The sequence below is a fragment of the Phoenix dactylifera genome, chromosome 8 (genome assembly GCF_009389715.1).
Source record: "Phoenix dactylifera cultivar Barhee BC4 chromosome 8, palm_55x_up_171113_PBpolish2nd_filt_p, whole genome shotgun sequence".
Taxonomy (NCBI): Eukaryota; Viridiplantae; Streptophyta; class Magnoliopsida; order Arecales; family Arecaceae; genus Phoenix; species Phoenix dactylifera.
The window spans coordinates 3760386-3776984 of record NC_052399.1 but is presented as its reverse complement, the minus strand read 5'-3'; the positions used below and the strand labels follow the sequence as shown (position 1 = coordinate 3776984).

Below are 16599 nucleotides of genomic sequence, written 5' to 3'. Positions count from 1 at the left end.
CACCCAGTGGCATGGTTACACCGAGGTGCCAGGACAACTCTCCGCAGAGCCGCTCCACTGAGCCAACGCACCACTGTGCCGCACCCCCTGGTGCCAATCTCACGCTCCACCGAGCCGCTCCGAAGAGCAAAAACGCACCCTTGTGCCGCCACTATTCTATCACCGGTGGTCACGGTGTCGGAACTAGTTCCTCAGTACAAGTCGACAGGGCCAACGTATCATCCTATTGGCGGGGCCTAGACTATAGTTACGCGGATTTTAAAATATCAATAAATCAATTTTCCATTTGGTAAATTTCCAAATCAAAGTCATGATCATACTCCCAATAGTAAAGTACATAACAGTTTATGAAATTAAATATTTAATTCTAATTCTAACACATAATGCCAATAATAAATCATAACATCAACATATGCAAGATACATGTTAAAATTCTACTTTAAAGCAAAAGGTCACCTACCTGGGCTAGCTTAACAATCCCTGCCACAGATATCACGAACCCCTGATTAAAACATAAACATTAATTATTTAATTAACTAAGAAACATAATTTAAACTATTTCCAATCCCTTAAACTTCTAAGTTCATAGATTCAAGAATGGGCCCCCAAGATCAAACATAGACCCTAAGAACAAGTAAGCCAAAATCCCAAAATCAGAATCCTTTAAACCCAAAACCAATTGTGGCTCAAAACAGATTAGTCCCAATTGGACCAAACCAGATAACAAGTCCAGATCAGATTTCGGGCCCAAACCAAACCAGCCCACAGATCCAATCAGGTCCAACTTAGCCCAAAAACAGATCCCCAGCCCAACCCAAACCAGATCTGATCAGACCAGATTAGATCAAATCTTAACGAACCAGATTACACTTAAATCAGACTAACTCAAATTTCCGACTCAGATTCAGACCATAACCAAAACCCATTCACTCAAATCCAGATCAAACCCAATTCACGGAATAGGTGGAACCGGTTCATAGCCTCAACCGGTTCAGGTTCTGATCCACAAATGAGGCACAGAAATCAAAGCAAGAAAAACCCAAGAAGAAGAAAGAAGAAGAAGAAGAAGAAGAAGGAAGAGAAGAAGAAGAAGAAGAAAAAGAAGAAGAAGGGGAAGAAAGGAAGAAGGGGTGGCTGGTGGTTCCGGTCGGCCTACGGCGGCCGACTATGGTCCTCGGCGGCGGCGCTCGGCCAGCCATCGTCGGCCACGCCGCTGTCACGAGCAGCGGAAGAGAAGAAGCACAGAAGAAGGAGAGGAAGAAAGGGAGCAAGAGAGAGACCGGGGCTGGGAAGCCTGGCCCCCGTTTGTCCACCTCCGGCCGAACTCGTTTCGGCCGGATTGACCCCGGCCGGCCACCGTCGGCCGGCCGAACCTCACAAAAAAAATTTCCCGAAACAGGGGAAGGTGAAACCGAATGACTCCCCATCATTTCTCTCCCCTTAAATCCATAAAAAAAATAGATTGGTTGTCTTTCTCACCTCCGGTCGTCGACGAGTGGATTCCCGACAGCGATGGCGGCGACGGTGGCTCCAGCGATCTTCTCAAGAAAAGGGGAAAAGAAGAGGAGGAAAGGATGAGTTTTTTTTTTTTTTTTTAGAGGGATGGGGGCTCCTCTGAGAGTCCACGAAGAGAGAGAGAGAAGAGAGAGAGAGAGAGAGGGGTGCGGGGGTTTCGCTGGCCATTCGGCCGGCGTGTTCATCATAGGGATGACCATGATGAACAAACTGAAGTCGGCATCCCTTGCCGACTTCAATTCGTTGGGCCCAAGGATGGGCCCAATTCGGATCTTTACAGTGACCTTCGCTGCAGCTGATTAGTCCCTTTGAGGTTTCAAGCATCTCATCCAATGCTGTCCTCACTTTTCCTTGGCAGCATGAGGTCCAGTAGCATGCCCGGCCCAGTTTGACACTCATCAAAGAGTATACAGAAGGTCCAGCCCAAAAGTCCTTCCAAGCTCTTGACTTTTTTTAGTTCTAATTAATGAGCTATGCTTAAAAAAAAATGTCCTACTTAATTAATTGTACCATCATTATATATAAAAACATAATATAATATTGAGGTAATTAATTTTCCACCCTCCAAAAAATTCTGATATAACAAAAAGTTCTCGTTGACCGATCTTAAAATCTTCGGTCGAATATCTTCACCAAGTTTAATTTCCGATCCTTGAGCCCCTTTTATTTTTTTTAACAAATACCGAAAATGCCCCCGCCCCTATTGATCTCCCATTCTCCGGGGAAGAAGAAGAAAAAGGCCAACGCGGCCGCCGCCAACCATGGTCTACCCTCGCCCGAGCTCCCTCCCGCGGCCGCTGCCGGCCCCGGCTCACCCCCTCCTGAGCCCCCTTCCGCGGCTGCGCGGCTGAGAACGCCCCCGCCCCCACGGTGGGGAGGTGCCGAAGAAGAGGAAGAAGGGCGCCCTCTCGCGTCCTGCGGCCGTCGCCGGCCACGGCCTGCCCTCCTCCCGTGTGCGGCTCGCGGAAGGAGAAGAAAGAAGAAGAAGGGAAGAAGAGAAGAAAAAAAAAAGAGAAAAAGGAAAGAAAAAGAAGAAAAGAAATGAAAGAAAGAAAAAAAAAGAAATAAAAGAAAATAAATAAATAAATAAATCCATAAATAAATACATACACACATATATATATATAGAATGAACGAATAAATAAATAAATAAATAATATATTGTAATAGAATAATAAATAAATAAATAAATAAAGCGCTACGGCCGGGCCCGCTCCTGCTGCCGCCGGCCTCATGGGAGGAGAAAATAGAAAGAAAAAAAGAAAAGGAAAGAATAGAAGAAAAGGAAAGAAAAAGAAGAAAATAAAAGAAAATAAACAAGAAAAGAAAAAAAAAATGAAAGAATAAATAAATAAGATAATAAAAAATATATTGTAATGAAATAAAATAATAAATAAATAAAGTGTGGGCAGAGAAGACTTAATTGTGTGCTCTACACAATTAAGTCTTCTCTGCACACAGTTAAATGTTCTATGTACACAATTAAGTCTTCTCTATGCATAAGTAAATGTATGCAGAGAAGACTTAATTGTGTATAGAGAACACTTAACTGTGTGCACACACTTAAATCTTCTCTGTACACAGTTAAGTGTTCTCTGTACACAATTAAATCTTCTCTGCACACAATTAAGTATATGCAGAAAAGACTTAATTGTGTACATAGAACACTTAACTGTGTGCACACACTTAAATGTTCTCTGTACACAGTTAAGTATTCTCCATACACAATTAAGTCTTCTCTGCATATAATTAAGTGTGTGCAGAGAAGACTTAATTGTGTAAAGAGAATACTTAACTGTGTGCACACACTTAAATCTTCTCTGCACATAATTAAGTGTTCCATGTACACAATTAAGTCTTCCCTGCTGTGTGCAGAGAAGACTTAATTGTACACATAGAACACTTAACTGTGTGCATACACTTAAATCTTCTCTGCACACAGTTAAGTATTTTCTGTATACAATTAAGTCTTCTCTGCACACACTTAATTGTGTGCAGAAAAGACTTAATTGTATACAGAGAATACTTAACTATGTACAAAGAAGATTTAAGTGTGTGCAGAGAAGACTTTTTGCAACATTGAGCCATCTTAACTTAATTGTGTGTAAAGAAGATTTAACTGTATTCCAAGATGATTTAACTGTATGTCATGCTAGATTAAGTGTGTTTCAAGCTTACTTAACTATGTGATGAGAAGATTTAACTGCATGCGAGGCCAAATTAAGTATTCAAACATTGATTAAGCCAAGCTTACTTAAATGTGTACCATACTATATTATTTGTGTACCAAACTTACTAACCTAATTGCAATGGTGAGTTAACTATGTTCGAGGATATATGAATTGAGTTCCAAGCTTTATTTATTTATTTATTTATTCGTTTATTATTTTATTTCATTACAATATACTTATTTATTATCTTATTTATTTATTTATTTATTTATTTATTTATTTATTTATTTGTTCATTCATATATATATATATGTGTGTGTGTGTGTGTATTTACTTATTTAATTTCCTTTTCTTCCTTTTTTTATTTTCTTTTATTTTCTTCTTTGTTTCCATTTCTTCTTTTTTCCTTGCCTTTATTTATTTATTTATTTATTTATTATTTTATTTTATTACAATATATTATATATTTATTTATTTATTTCTTCATTCATTCATATATATATATATATATATATATATATATATATATATATATATATATGTATATGTATTTATTTATGCATTTATTTATTTATTTATTTATTTTTTCTCCTTTTCTTTTCTTTTTTTTCTTTCCTTTTCTTCTTTTTTTTTCTTTTTCTTTTCTTTGTTCTTCTCTTCTTCCCTTCTCCCTTCTTATTTCTTCTCCTCCGCGAGGCAGGCGGCGTAGGAAGGGGGCCGGGCCATGGCGGCTGTGGGAGGGGGCTCGGGAGGGGGCGGGCCGTGGCCAGTGGCGGCTGCGGGAGGAGGCTCGAGAGGGGGCTAGCCGTGGCCGGCGGCGGCCTTTTTCTTCCCTTCTTCGGAAGGGGACCGTGGGGGCGGGGGCATTCCCGGCGGCGCGGAAGGGGGCGGGGCCGCGGCGGCCGCGGGAGGGCGCTCAGGAGGGGCGGGCCGCGGCCGGCGGCGGCCGCGGGAGGGCGCTCAGGAGGGGGCGGGTTGGCGGCGGTCTTTTTCTTTCCCTTCTTCATAAGGAGACCATGGGGGCAGGGCCGTGGCAGCTGCGGAAGGGGTCTCGGGTGGGGGCGGGCTGGGGCCGGCGTTGGCCACGGGAGGGGGCGGCCCGCGGCCGGCCGCCGGCTGGGGGCCGCGGCGGCCTTTTTCTTCCCCTTCTTCAGTGGGAATGGGAGATCGGTATAGGCGGGGGCATTTTCATCTCATGTTGGAATGTTGAAATATGGTTGGACCGGTTGTTAAACAATCAGTCAACGGGGATTAAACATTAAAGACCAGTCAATAAATGGACCGGTCGTTAGTTTCCCCTATAATACTTCTGTTGACCACCGCATCATGGCCGATGGCTGGCAGCATCTCTCTAGATGGTCAACACGGCTGTAGTTGAAAGATAACTTGGGGTAAGAATGGTAACAACCGAACACTAATAATACTGGATTTAGCGGCGAATTATGGGGAAAAAAAGAGAGGAAGATCCCACCTCAAAGTCGGCTTGTTAGACACGGATCTAATAGGAGCCTAGCATAATCTAAATAAGATCTAACTCTGGCGGAAATCCAGAAAACCCAGAATCTAGTAGCACCTATGATTGTGATGTACGGTTGGGTCTCCAAGCCCAATTTATTAGGGACATTTCCTAAAGATTTCAAACTCACGTTAAAAATGTAGACTTCGCCGCTTTCTCTGTCCTTGCCTAGAAGAAATTTCTGAACTCTTGCCACGGGACGTTGAGGTAGTTTCCAAATCCGGGTCTTTCCCGGGAGCTGGGGGATATTGGGATTAACCACAAGGGGGAAAAAAACCAGCTTATGCATCGTTGTCGGCATCGTTCAGAAGGACTAAACACGAGAAAACTGAGCCTTTTTTTTAATTTAATGAAAAAGAAAAGCCTTCGCACGCTAAGCCATTTCAAAGGTGGAAGAGCTTGACCGACTATTTGAAACACGAGGCCCTTATTTTTGAAGTTCCAGAAGCCGCCCTCCCTCCTAGTCCTCACCACCAACCGACCCTATTTAAGCCCCTGTTTCCTCCCTTTCCCCACCCCTGTCACACAACACAACCAGCGGACGCAACCCATCTCCCTCCCCTCCACCCTTCTCGCCTCTCCTCGCTCCATCTCTGGCTTCACAATCCCATAAACTTCGTAGCGGCTCGGCACGGCAGGACGGACTGTTTCCTACCTCTCGGATAGCTCCATCTCTGGCTTCACAATCCCATAAACTTCGTAGCGGCTCGGCACGGCGGGAGGACTGTTTTCCTACCTCTCTGATAGAGGGTGAAGGGAAGAGAGAAAGCACGGTGAAAGAAATGGAGACAGGGGAGAAAACCAGGGTGGGTAGCATAAGGGCGAGTAGCATAAGGGCGAGCAGCACCAGGGCGGGGAGTGCATCCATCTGGATGAGAGGAGAAGATGTCTTCTCGAGATCGTCGCGAGAGGAAGATGACGAGGAGGCCCTGAAATGGGCTGCGCTGGAGAAGCTGCCGACCTATAACAGGCTGCGGAGGGGCATACTTGCTATAAATGAAGGGCAGCCCAGGGAAATTGATATAGAGAACCTCAGCTATCAAGAGAGGAAGAACTTGATCGAAAGGCTGGTCCGGGTTGCCGACGAGGACAACGAGAAGTTCTTGTTGAAGCTTAGGAACCGCATGGATCAGTACGGACAAGCACATCCTTCCCCTTTGCCTTACTTGAATGCTTTGGCTGCTAGAGGATTTATCTAAATTCCGATTTCCTGATTTCCTCTTTTCTTTTGTTCCTTTTTCTAGAGTTGGAATTGAACTTCCGACGATCGAAGTGCGTTACGAGCACCTCAACATCGAAGCAGAAGCTTATGTGGGCAACAGAGGCTTGCCTTCATTCGTCAATGCTACAGTCAACGTCCTCGAGGTATTTCGGATAACTAAAATACTCTATTGAGAAGGAAAGAGAAGAGACAAAAATAAATAAACGAAAAAGTTTTTACATATAAATCCTTCAAAATATATAAAATTGTATGAATATCCTTCTAAAATTATTATTTGCATGTATTTCTCCATAAAATATTTATTTTGCATCTATATTTTTTTTAAATATATGTACCTATATCATCTAATGCCATTAAAAAATAAGTAATTTAAAATTTAAAATGACTAAAATACACTTACAACTTTTTTTTTTTTTTTTGCATATCTACACGTAATAGTATTTCAGCCATTTTAGTTTTAAGCTATTTATTTTTTAATAACATTGGATAGTATGTATACACATACAAAAAAAAAAAATACATACAAATAGTAATTTTACGAGAATATTCATGTAATTTTTATATATTTAGAAAGATATTTATGTAAAACAAAAAAAAAACTCATAAATAAATAAAATTAAAAGCTATCTATGAGGTTCGGTGAGTACCTTTATAACTGAGGGGTTTGCTTCTCTTTTTTTCTGGTCCAAGGGCTTTGCCAATCTCCTGCATGTAGTACCAAGTAGGAAGAGACCAGTAGAGATCCTTCATGACGTTAGCGGAATCATTAAGCCCCGCAGGTATGATATCGTTTGCTTCAGATTTAGATACCAAACATCTCGTTCCAATTTCGTTTCTGCATCTGAAATTTTTAAATTATGTTCCTTCTATTTTGTAGGATGACTTTGCTCCTGGGTCCACCAGGGTCGGGGAAGACGACTTTGTTATTGGCGTTGGCCGGAAAGCTCGAGTCGGATCTAAAGGTCAGGAGATTCATTCGCTCTGTATCTTAATTTTAATTTCTATAGATGCTCTCAATGCTGCTATAAGATTTCCAACTTTCTGAAACACAAAACAGGTTTCGGGAAGAGTAACTTACAATGGCCATGGGATGGATGAGTTCATGCCCGAGAGAACAGCTGCATATATCAGTCAACATGATCTCCACATCGGGGAGATGACAGTGCGTGAAACCTTATCTTTCTCTGCGAGATGTCAGGGAGTAGGGACTCGTTACGGTCAGTATCGCTCCACAAATTGTTTCGACGTAGAAAATTACTCCATAATTTTTCATACAATTCCGATAGATCTTCTTACGTGACAATATGCAGATATGCTGGCCGAGCTAGCAAGAAGGGAAAAGCAGGCAAACATCAAGCCAGACCCCGATATCGATATCTTCATGAAGGTGAGATAAGCATCCTCTTAGCAAGCAGAGCTGCTCTGTTCATCTTCCCAAACTCTCAAGAAATTGATAGCTTTGGCGAATTAAAACTTACCGGAGTGTCACCATGGTTGTTAATCCATAGCAAATTGCTTCTCATAAGCTGATTAACTTGACATCGAGCGGACAGAAAGCGCAATAAGATTTTTCCTTTTTCTACTTATCAGGCAGCTGCAATGGGAAACCAAGAGACCAATGTAATCACAGACTATATACTGAAGGTATGTGCCGCTCTCTGCCCCTGATCTGTGACCCTTTTGTTATGTTTTTTCATGGTGCAAACTTCTGTTTTGATGATTAATTTGACAAAAAAGCAAAGATAGAGGAAGAACACTTTCAAAGAAACTAGAAAGAAGGTCGTCTTATTTGCCATCTGTAACAGATTTTAGGATTGGAAGTGTGCGCTGATACCATGGTAGGAGATGAAATGCTGAGAGGCATCTCAGGAGGACAAAGGAAGCGTGTCACAACAGGTAGACGAACTGCCAAATCCAACCTCCAAGATCATGTGATCTTCTAGGATGCTGTCTCAATTGAATAAATTTTGGGTGGCTAAGCTTCCCTTGATCTAAAAAAAAAAAAAAAATCTTTGGGGATGCTGATCTGATCTGACCCTCTGGGTCTTCAACTTGTGATACAGGAGAGATGATTGTCGGGCCAGCGAGAGCTCTATTCATGGATGAGATATCCACAGGTCTGGACAGTTCCACAACTTTCCAGATCGTGAACTCGCTCAGGCAATCCATTCACATTCTCGACGGGACAGCCGTCATTTCTCTGCTTCAGCCAGCACCAGAGACCTACGACCTCTTCGACGACATAATACTTCTTTCAGATGGCCATGTTGTGTACCAAGGTCCCCGCGAGCAGGTGCTTGAGTTCTTTGAGTCCATGGGCTTCAGATGCCCTGAGAGGAAAGGTGTTGCAGACTTCTTGCAGGAAGTAAGCCAAAAACCAGAAAGATTCCCTTCACCAACATTTATTTTTTTTCTTTTGGATTACAAGATTGTCCAAGATGATAATTTATTTTTGGGAATGTAGGTAACATCAAAGAAAGATCAGCCGCAGTATTGGATGCGTCATGACGAGCCTTACAGGTTTGTGCCTGTCAGGGAATTTTCAGAGGCATTCCAGTCGTTCCATGCGGGTCGGAACTTAGGAAATGAACTCTCCGTCCCGTTCGACAAGAGCAGCAGCCACCCTGCTGCTCTCGCAACTACAAAATACGGTGCTAGCAGCAAGGAACTATTGAAAGCTAACATCTGGAGAGAGTTGTTGCTGATGAAGCGGAACTCATTTGTCTATTTCTTTAGGGCCTTCCAGGTAAGTGAATCACCTCCGCTGCAACTTAGAGCTTCTATTCCACAAACAAGTGCCAGCGGTTTATCATTTTGCATTTCTCTCCTCATCAGCTCATGTTCATGGCTACGATCACAATGACACTCTTCCTGCGAACCAACATGCACCGCGATAGCACAAACGATGGAGGGCTTTATATGGGTGCCCTTTTCTTCGCAATGATGATGATTATGTTCAATGGATTCTCTGAACTTTCATTGGCCATTGCAAAGCTGCCTGTTTTCTTCAAGCAAAGGGACTACCGCTTTTATCCAGCATGGACTTATGCCGTGCCCTCATGGATTCTCAAGATACCCATAACATTTGTGGAAGTTGGTGTCTGGGTGTTCATGACTTACTACGTGATAGGATTTGATCCAAATGTCGGAAGGTCAGTATTTCTTTGCTTTGCAACTGCCACAGCTTGACCTCCAGCCTGATTTAAGTGATCCTCCCATTCTGGCTTCTCAGAAATAACAGCATTACTCTCGCTTCCATGTACAGGCTATTTAAGCAGTATCTGCTTCTCCTACTTGTCAATCAAATGGCTTCCGGGTTATTCCGTTTCATCGCTGCACTGGGTAGAAACATGATCGTTGCAAATACTTTTGGAGCGTTTTCATTGCTCGTGGTTATAGTGTTGGGTGGATTCATTTTGTCGCACCGTAGGTTCTTGCTCTTTAGACGATAGCAAATTGTTTCTTTGTCAGTTTACCGTGCCAAGTGTTACGATTTACCTCAACTGGTTTCAGAGTGTTGATATTTAATCGATTTTCATTGTTCCCTTCGGCAGAGGATGTGAAAAAGTGGTGGATATGGGGTTACTGGATCTCACCCATGATGTACGCACAGAATGCACTTGCAACAAATGAATTTCTTGGACACAGTTGGAGCCATGTAAGTTCACTTGCTTTTCTGAAAGGTCAATGCTATATATGATTTTCTTTTTTTTCTCTGTTTTTTTTTCTCCCAAACAGGATGATTGGATCAGATAAATCATAACTAAACAATCAAATACATTAGATTTCATCAACATATAAATTGATATGATGATTTTAATAACTCTGATGGACAATAACAGGAATCCAAAATTATTTAAAAGCTTAAGTAATATATCCTTCTACATGAAGTTCTAAGGATGATTGCAATTATTCTAATTCATGTGCTAATAATTGCTCAAAAAATGTATGCGCTAGCAGATGACAACCAGATACACATTGGTTTGACCACTAGAAACAAGTAAACTTGGTATCATTTATCAGTAAATTTGTCCTTATTTCACAGACACAGAGTGCTTTCAAATCATTTACAGTCACTCCCCTGCAGTTACTTCAATTATCTATGTCAAACAACAATCAAGTAAATAATATCATCGTATGTCTTCAGCGAACTGAAGTGCATTTCCTTTGATTTATCTGTGTTATAGATTCTTCTGAATCATAATGAAACACTAGGAGTGGAAGTCTTGAAGTCCCGTGGAATTTTTACAGAGGCCAAATGGTACTGGATTGGTACGGGTGCATTGGCCGGATATATGATCCTTTTCAATATCCTTTTCACTGTGGCGCTCACCTATATCAAGCGTAAGTAGTTCTCCCCCTATATCTTGGCATCAACTCTATGTAGCAATCTCGCATATTGTGATGCTTAAAGAGGTCCACATTGAGATACCTTGCCCCATACCTTACTTTGAAATGCTTGCAGCATTTGGGAAAGCTCAGCCAAGTTTATCTGAAGAGGCATTGAATGAAAAATATGCAAATATAACAGGAGAAATGGAGCCATCATCACTTACAGAAAGGAGCATTAGCAGAGATTCCACATCCAAAAGTAAATCAGTTATAACATTACTAGTTTGCTCATCAATTTCTGACAGTTCCCTCTCGCTGTTTATCATCTTAGTTTACATGTTCCGATGCAGAAAGTGCTCGTGGAAGTAGGAATAATGATGCCTCATCAAGCATGACAGATGCTGCTGCTAATCTTAATCAGAATAAGAAAGGAATGGTCCTCCCATTCACCCCCCTTTCCATCACATTTGACAATATAACATACTCGGTGGACATGCCACAGGTATCTGCATTTGCGTAAAAGATAAATCTCTGTCTGTATTTCACCGAACTTTTTTTTTTATGCGGTATACTTATTTCTTGCCAAAATAACCAATCCTTAATGGAATATGTATTTCCAGGAAATGACAGCACAAGGTGTTGAGGGAGACCGACTGGAGCTCCTAAAGGGAGTGAGTGGATCTTTCAGGCCAGGAGTACTTACAGCTCTAATGGGTGTAAGTGGAGCAGGCAAAACTACACTCATGGATGTATTGGCTGGAAGGAAAACAGGTGGATACATAGATGGAAGCATTACCATATCTGGCTACCCCAAGAAGCAAGAAACTTTCGCTCGTATATCAGGATATTGTGAACAGAATGATATCCACTCTCCTCATGTCACGGTTTATGAATCCCTTGTTTACTCTGCATGGCTTCGCTTACCTGCCGATGTAGATTCTGCAACAAGAAAGGTTGGCCGAACATATGGGTCCATTCTTGTGCAACTTTCAGCTTATAACTTCAGGAATTTAATTGTAACAATTAATCTTCTGTGCAGATGTTCGTGGAAGAGGTCATGGAACTTGTAGAGCTAACATCATTGAGGGAAGCCTTGGTAGGACTGCCTGGTGTGAATGGGTTATCAACCGAGCAGCGCAAAAGGCTCACAATTGCAGTAGAGCTTGTTGCTAACCCCTCCATAATATTCATGGACGAGCCTACCTCTGGACTGGATGCAAGGGCGGCCGCCATTGTAATGAGGACAGTGAGAAACACTGTGGACACCGGGAGGACTGTAGTGTGCACTATTCATCAGCCTAGCATCGACATATTTGAAGCTTTTGATGAGGTGAGAAGATCGGTCGGATCGATAGGTTTTCTTTATTCTCTCGCAGGTATTCGTAAAATGACATATTTGTAAATGTTGCTGGTATCTGATGCTTTGTTACTTCCAACTGCAGCTGTTTCTATTGAAGCGAGGAGGAGAAGAGATATACGTAGGCCCGTTGGGGCGACATTCTTGTCATCTGATCGATTACTTTGAGGTAAGAAAATGGACAGCAGAAAGGTTGCATCGTTTTTGGTTTTCAGAGTTTTAGCTCCTGAAACATTTTATATTCGAGCGACGCGACGACGTCTGTAACTTTGCATTTATATTATCAGCAAATCGAAGGAGTGAGCAAGATACAAGACGGCTATAATCCTGCAACATGGATGCTGGAAGTAACAACACAATCACAAGAAGAAATATTGGGGGTTAGTTTCAGCGAGGTGTACAAGAATTCGGAATTGTATCAGTAAGTAGTTTGGCTGCTGTTCCAACGGATTAATTTCTGATGGAGGTATTACCTAGAAACAATTAACTCTTTTACTCTATATTGTGTTGCAGGAGAAACAAAGCTTTGATCAAGGAATTGAGCATACCTCCTCCTGGCTCCAGCGATCTTCACTTCCCAACTCAGTACTCTCGACCATTCCTCACACAATGCTTGGCATGCCTATGGAAACAACGACTGTCGTATTGGAGGAATCCTCCATATACTGCTGTCAGGTTTTTCTTCACAACAATGATAGCCTTGATGTTTGGGACGATATTCTGGGATCTTGGTACCAAAACGTAAGTAGTAATTCTGAGACGACCCAAGTCTGCTATATATAATCCCCTGATGTTTCCAAATATGATTTGTCTGACAAAAACATTGTTGCAGGAGGGATCAACAGGATTTAGCTAATGCAATGGGTTCCATGTACGCTGCTGTTCTGTTCATCGGGGTTTCGAACTCCACATCCGTCCAGCCCGTTGTGTCCATCGAACGAACCGTCTTCTATAGAGAGAGGGCAGCAGGAATGTATTCAGCTTTGCCATATGCTCTTGGACAAGTAATTACTTCAACATCACCTTACCACATCCAACGTACGTGCATTTGAAACAAATCAAGATCAGCTAACCATGTTCTTCTGTGGCCTCTGCAGGTGTTGATCGAGGTTCCCTATGTCTTGGTTCAGTGTCTGGTATATGGGGTTATAGTGTACGCAATGATTGCGTTTGAATGGACGGCTGCCAAGTTCTTTTGGTACCTGTTTTTTATGTACTTCACCCTACTATACTTCACATTTTATGGAATGATGACGGTGGGCATGACTCCCAACATCAACATAGCTGCCATCATAGCTGCTGCTTTTGTTGGAATGTGGAATCTTTTCTCTGGATTCATTATCCCACGACCGGTAAGTTCTGATTCACATTGCTCTATTTAAGATGGGTTTCCTGAAATAACGATGAACTAAAACAAAACAAAAAAAACTTTGCCCTTCTTACAGAGTATGCCTGTGTGGTGGAGGTGGTATTTCTGGGCAAACCCCGTTGCATGGACATTGTACGGCTTGGTCGCTTCACAGTTCGGGGATATCGAGCGCACATTTGAGGACGGCAGCCAAACTGTGGCTGAATATGTGAGGTCACATCTTGGATTCAGACACGACTTCTTGGGAGTGGTTGCAGTGGTTGTCGTTGGATTTGCCGTGCTCTTTGCTTTTCTTTTTGGGTTGACAATAAAAGTACTAAACTTCCAGAGAAGGTAGAGAAGTATTTACTTGGTAGATTAAATTATTTTTTAAAAGTGACATTTCGGATCGACCTCACCATCAAATGTAAGCAGAAGGATACACGATGCTATGCGAAATATCAAAAGAAGAATTTGTCAGTGGCAATCAGTCAGCTATTTTTTTTCTCTCTCTTTACCTTGTATTAATTTTTTGTACCCTGTAAGTTAGGTATGTTGACAATGATGATAGCATTTCTTTCTTTGAATTTTTTCACGAAATGTGTCTGCTGTGATTTGTACACTTCTTTTGTGGATGCAAGGGCTAAAAACTGTGCGACGTGCAGAGAGTATATGAAGTATAAAGGAACAACATGGGAAAACAGCAGATAAAAAATAGTCCGAAAAGAAGCAGAGAGTATCTAATTTTTTTTCCTTTCCTTAATGTCGCCTTTCATTGGTTTCTTGGATGGAAGGAGTATCCGTCAACCTTCTAATTCAAGATAATAAATATTTTAGTCAATAAGAAAAGAAAAGATTATGCAGAATATGAAAAACTGGAGAAACCCACACAAACAAGAAGATGTTGTAGTTTTAATTTGAAAAAAAAATTAAACCAACCTTATTCGCAAAATTTTATTTTAAATGTATTAAAATACTTTTTGCCGGATGCCTCTTTTCGAAGAGTTACAACTCTCTTCAAAAAAAAATGTTGGTTTTCGAAGAGATATGGTATTTTCGAAACATCACATATCTTAGAAACCATCCGTCTTCTCGATCATCTCAGCAAAGTCTGTAAATAAATTTTGGGTCCATTGCTTTAGAAACACACTTACACATCCACTTTTCTCTTGTGCGCTCTATTGCAATCTGATAGAGACTCTGCTTCCACACTTTCTGCTTTTTCATTTTTCCTCCACCTTTTCTTCTTCCTTCTTTTCTAGGCAACCGAAGGAAGTCACTCAAGTCTAGCCTTCTAGCAATTGTGCATGTTACAAGAGAATTGAGCTGAACTAGTTTGTTATACCTTTGGGATGAGATCGTTGTAGACCCACACGTAGGGGACAAATCACGTTCTTGGGGTAGTATACATCACACGCCTCGATCCAACCAAGCTTTCAACCAACTAATTTTCAAAATTTTGTAGATATAAAGTTTTATTTCAATTTATTATCTCAAAGCATAAATAGTGATTTCTAGGTATATTTATTCCTATAGTTTAAGAGCAAGATCTTGATTATACTAGAAATTACTACTAGTTGTTTATCGAATCTACTTTGGTTGTATAGAATTAAATTTACTTTGATTGTATAAAATCAGAAAGTTTGTATCTTTTTCTTTTAGAGATTATTTTCCTTACAAAAATCAGTCTTTTGAGAAATTTATCTTGCTCTAAAAATAGTGCAAATAGATTTTTCTGCAACCTTAAAAAGTATGCAGAAATTTTCTGCATATTTAAAAATTTAAGCAAAAATTTACTGCAGCTTCGTGCATAAATTTTCTATATATATTAAATTCTGTATAAACTGATTTTCTACGAGCTTTGAATTTTCTGCATCTTTAAAACCTACATCGATCGAGTCCTTGCCAGACAAGCTCCAGGATTAGTTAAAATAATAAAGCAAAATGCCTTTTGTGCCCCCCAGCATGGCCCAGATTTTTTTTTTTTTTTGGATCGTTCCGCTTTTTTTTTTGGTTGAAATGGGAGGAAGGATTTTGACCTGAGTTCTATTTCTGCGGTTATGTACAGAAGTGGATTGCAACATGAGTTGTAAGGTAAGTTGGGTTCACGTACACCTGATTTGGTCAACCCAGGGTCACCATGACGGCCCGGTTTTATCCTTAAAGTTGGTCGAACCGAGAAGAGGAGGTTACAATGAAATGGTTATCTTAGTTTGTGTTAGGTTCTGGTTAGCTTTCTTTTTATCCTCTGAGGTGCGGCTTTTAGTTGCATGGGTTGACCTTCGCTGCAGCTGATTAGTCCCTTTGAGGTTTCAGGCATCTCATCCAATGCTGTCTTCACTTTCCCTTGGCAGCATGAGGTCCAGTAGCATGCCCGGCCCAGTTTGACACTCATCCAAGAGTATACCGAAGGTGTTAAAATATTTGCAGAACAAAAAAAAAATAGAAAAAAATAATTTTCTTTTTATATACTCGTATATAAATTTTATATAAAAAAAATAATATAGCCTGATATTGGATTATAGTAAGAACTTACATGCAAATATTTTGAGAAGTTTATTGTGTAAGAACTTGAATATCTTGCCTATGTATTTCTTTTGTATCAATATGCAAATCAGTTTAGACAAATAATAATTGAGTTCGTACTTCAAAAATACTTGTTGAAACATGATATTTAACATGATACAAGCGACACTTACGAACGACATTGCAGTCACCACTTCCTCTTACTGTGATGTCCAGGCTAATTTTAAGGCGGAGCTCTATAACCAATACCAAAAAAAAACTTAATTATAAAATAATCAACCACCCTAGAAGCTTGGAAATCCAGTCAATGTTCTTCAGAGCAGGAGCTGCATTGGTACCATATAACCATATTATTCAGTCAGCTGCAATCTACAAAATGTCACTTACGCTACAAAGTAAACAACTCACTTACGCTACAAAGTAAACAACTCAAGACTATGAGCCAGCAAATGGTTAAAAAGGCACAGATCTTTGGGGAATTAATCAATCTCATACTTCCACACCCAGCCATTAATCGACTCTGATCAATTTACTTTTCTTGTGAGGGCCCAGTAGCAGTCTGACAACAGGCAATACAGGCACAAGTGCAGCTGTCAAACGTCACACAAAATC

General features: G+C 41.0%; 1 protein-coding gene across 1 annotated transcript; it reads left to right on the top strand.

The window, feature by feature from the left end:
* Positions 1 to 5722: 5722 nt before the first annotated feature.
* LOC103700677 (ABC transporter G family member 36-like) lies at positions 5723 to 13974 on the top strand. Its single transcript, XM_039128698.1, has 24 exons — positions 5723 to 6334; positions 6447 to 6567; positions 7115 to 7203; positions 7302 to 7386; positions 7482 to 7641; positions 7735 to 7811; positions 8015 to 8068; positions 8230 to 8320; positions 8488 to 8789; positions 8889 to 9170; positions 9260 to 9576; positions 9690 to 9850; positions 9979 to 10082; positions 10612 to 10768; positions 10890 to 11015; positions 11107 to 11258; positions 11377 to 11709; positions 11796 to 12086; positions 12199 to 12282; positions 12401 to 12534; positions 12627 to 12854; positions 12946 to 13117; positions 13211 to 13465; positions 13559 to 13974. The coding sequence occupies exons 1-24, from the start codon at positions 5985 to 5987 to the stop codon at positions 13817 to 13819; spliced, it is 4386 nt and encodes a 1461-aa protein (XP_038984626.1). The 5' UTR covers positions 5723 to 5984; the 3' UTR covers positions 13820 to 13974.
* Positions 13975 to 16599: the final 2625 nt, after the last annotated feature.

Coding starts and splice junctions, on each gene's coding strand:
- LOC103700677 (XM_039128698.1), top strand. CDS start 5,985: ATGGAGACAGGGGAGAAAACCAGGGTGGGTAGCATAAGGGCGAGTAGC. Junction 11,259..11,376: donor ACTCGGTGGACATGCCACAG/GTATCTGCATTT, acceptor ATGTATTTCCAG/GAAATGACAGCACAAGGTGT. Junction 12,855..12,945: donor TGGGATCTTGGTACCAAAAC/GTAAGTAGTAAT, acceptor ACATTGTTGCAG/GAGGGATCAACAGGATTTAG.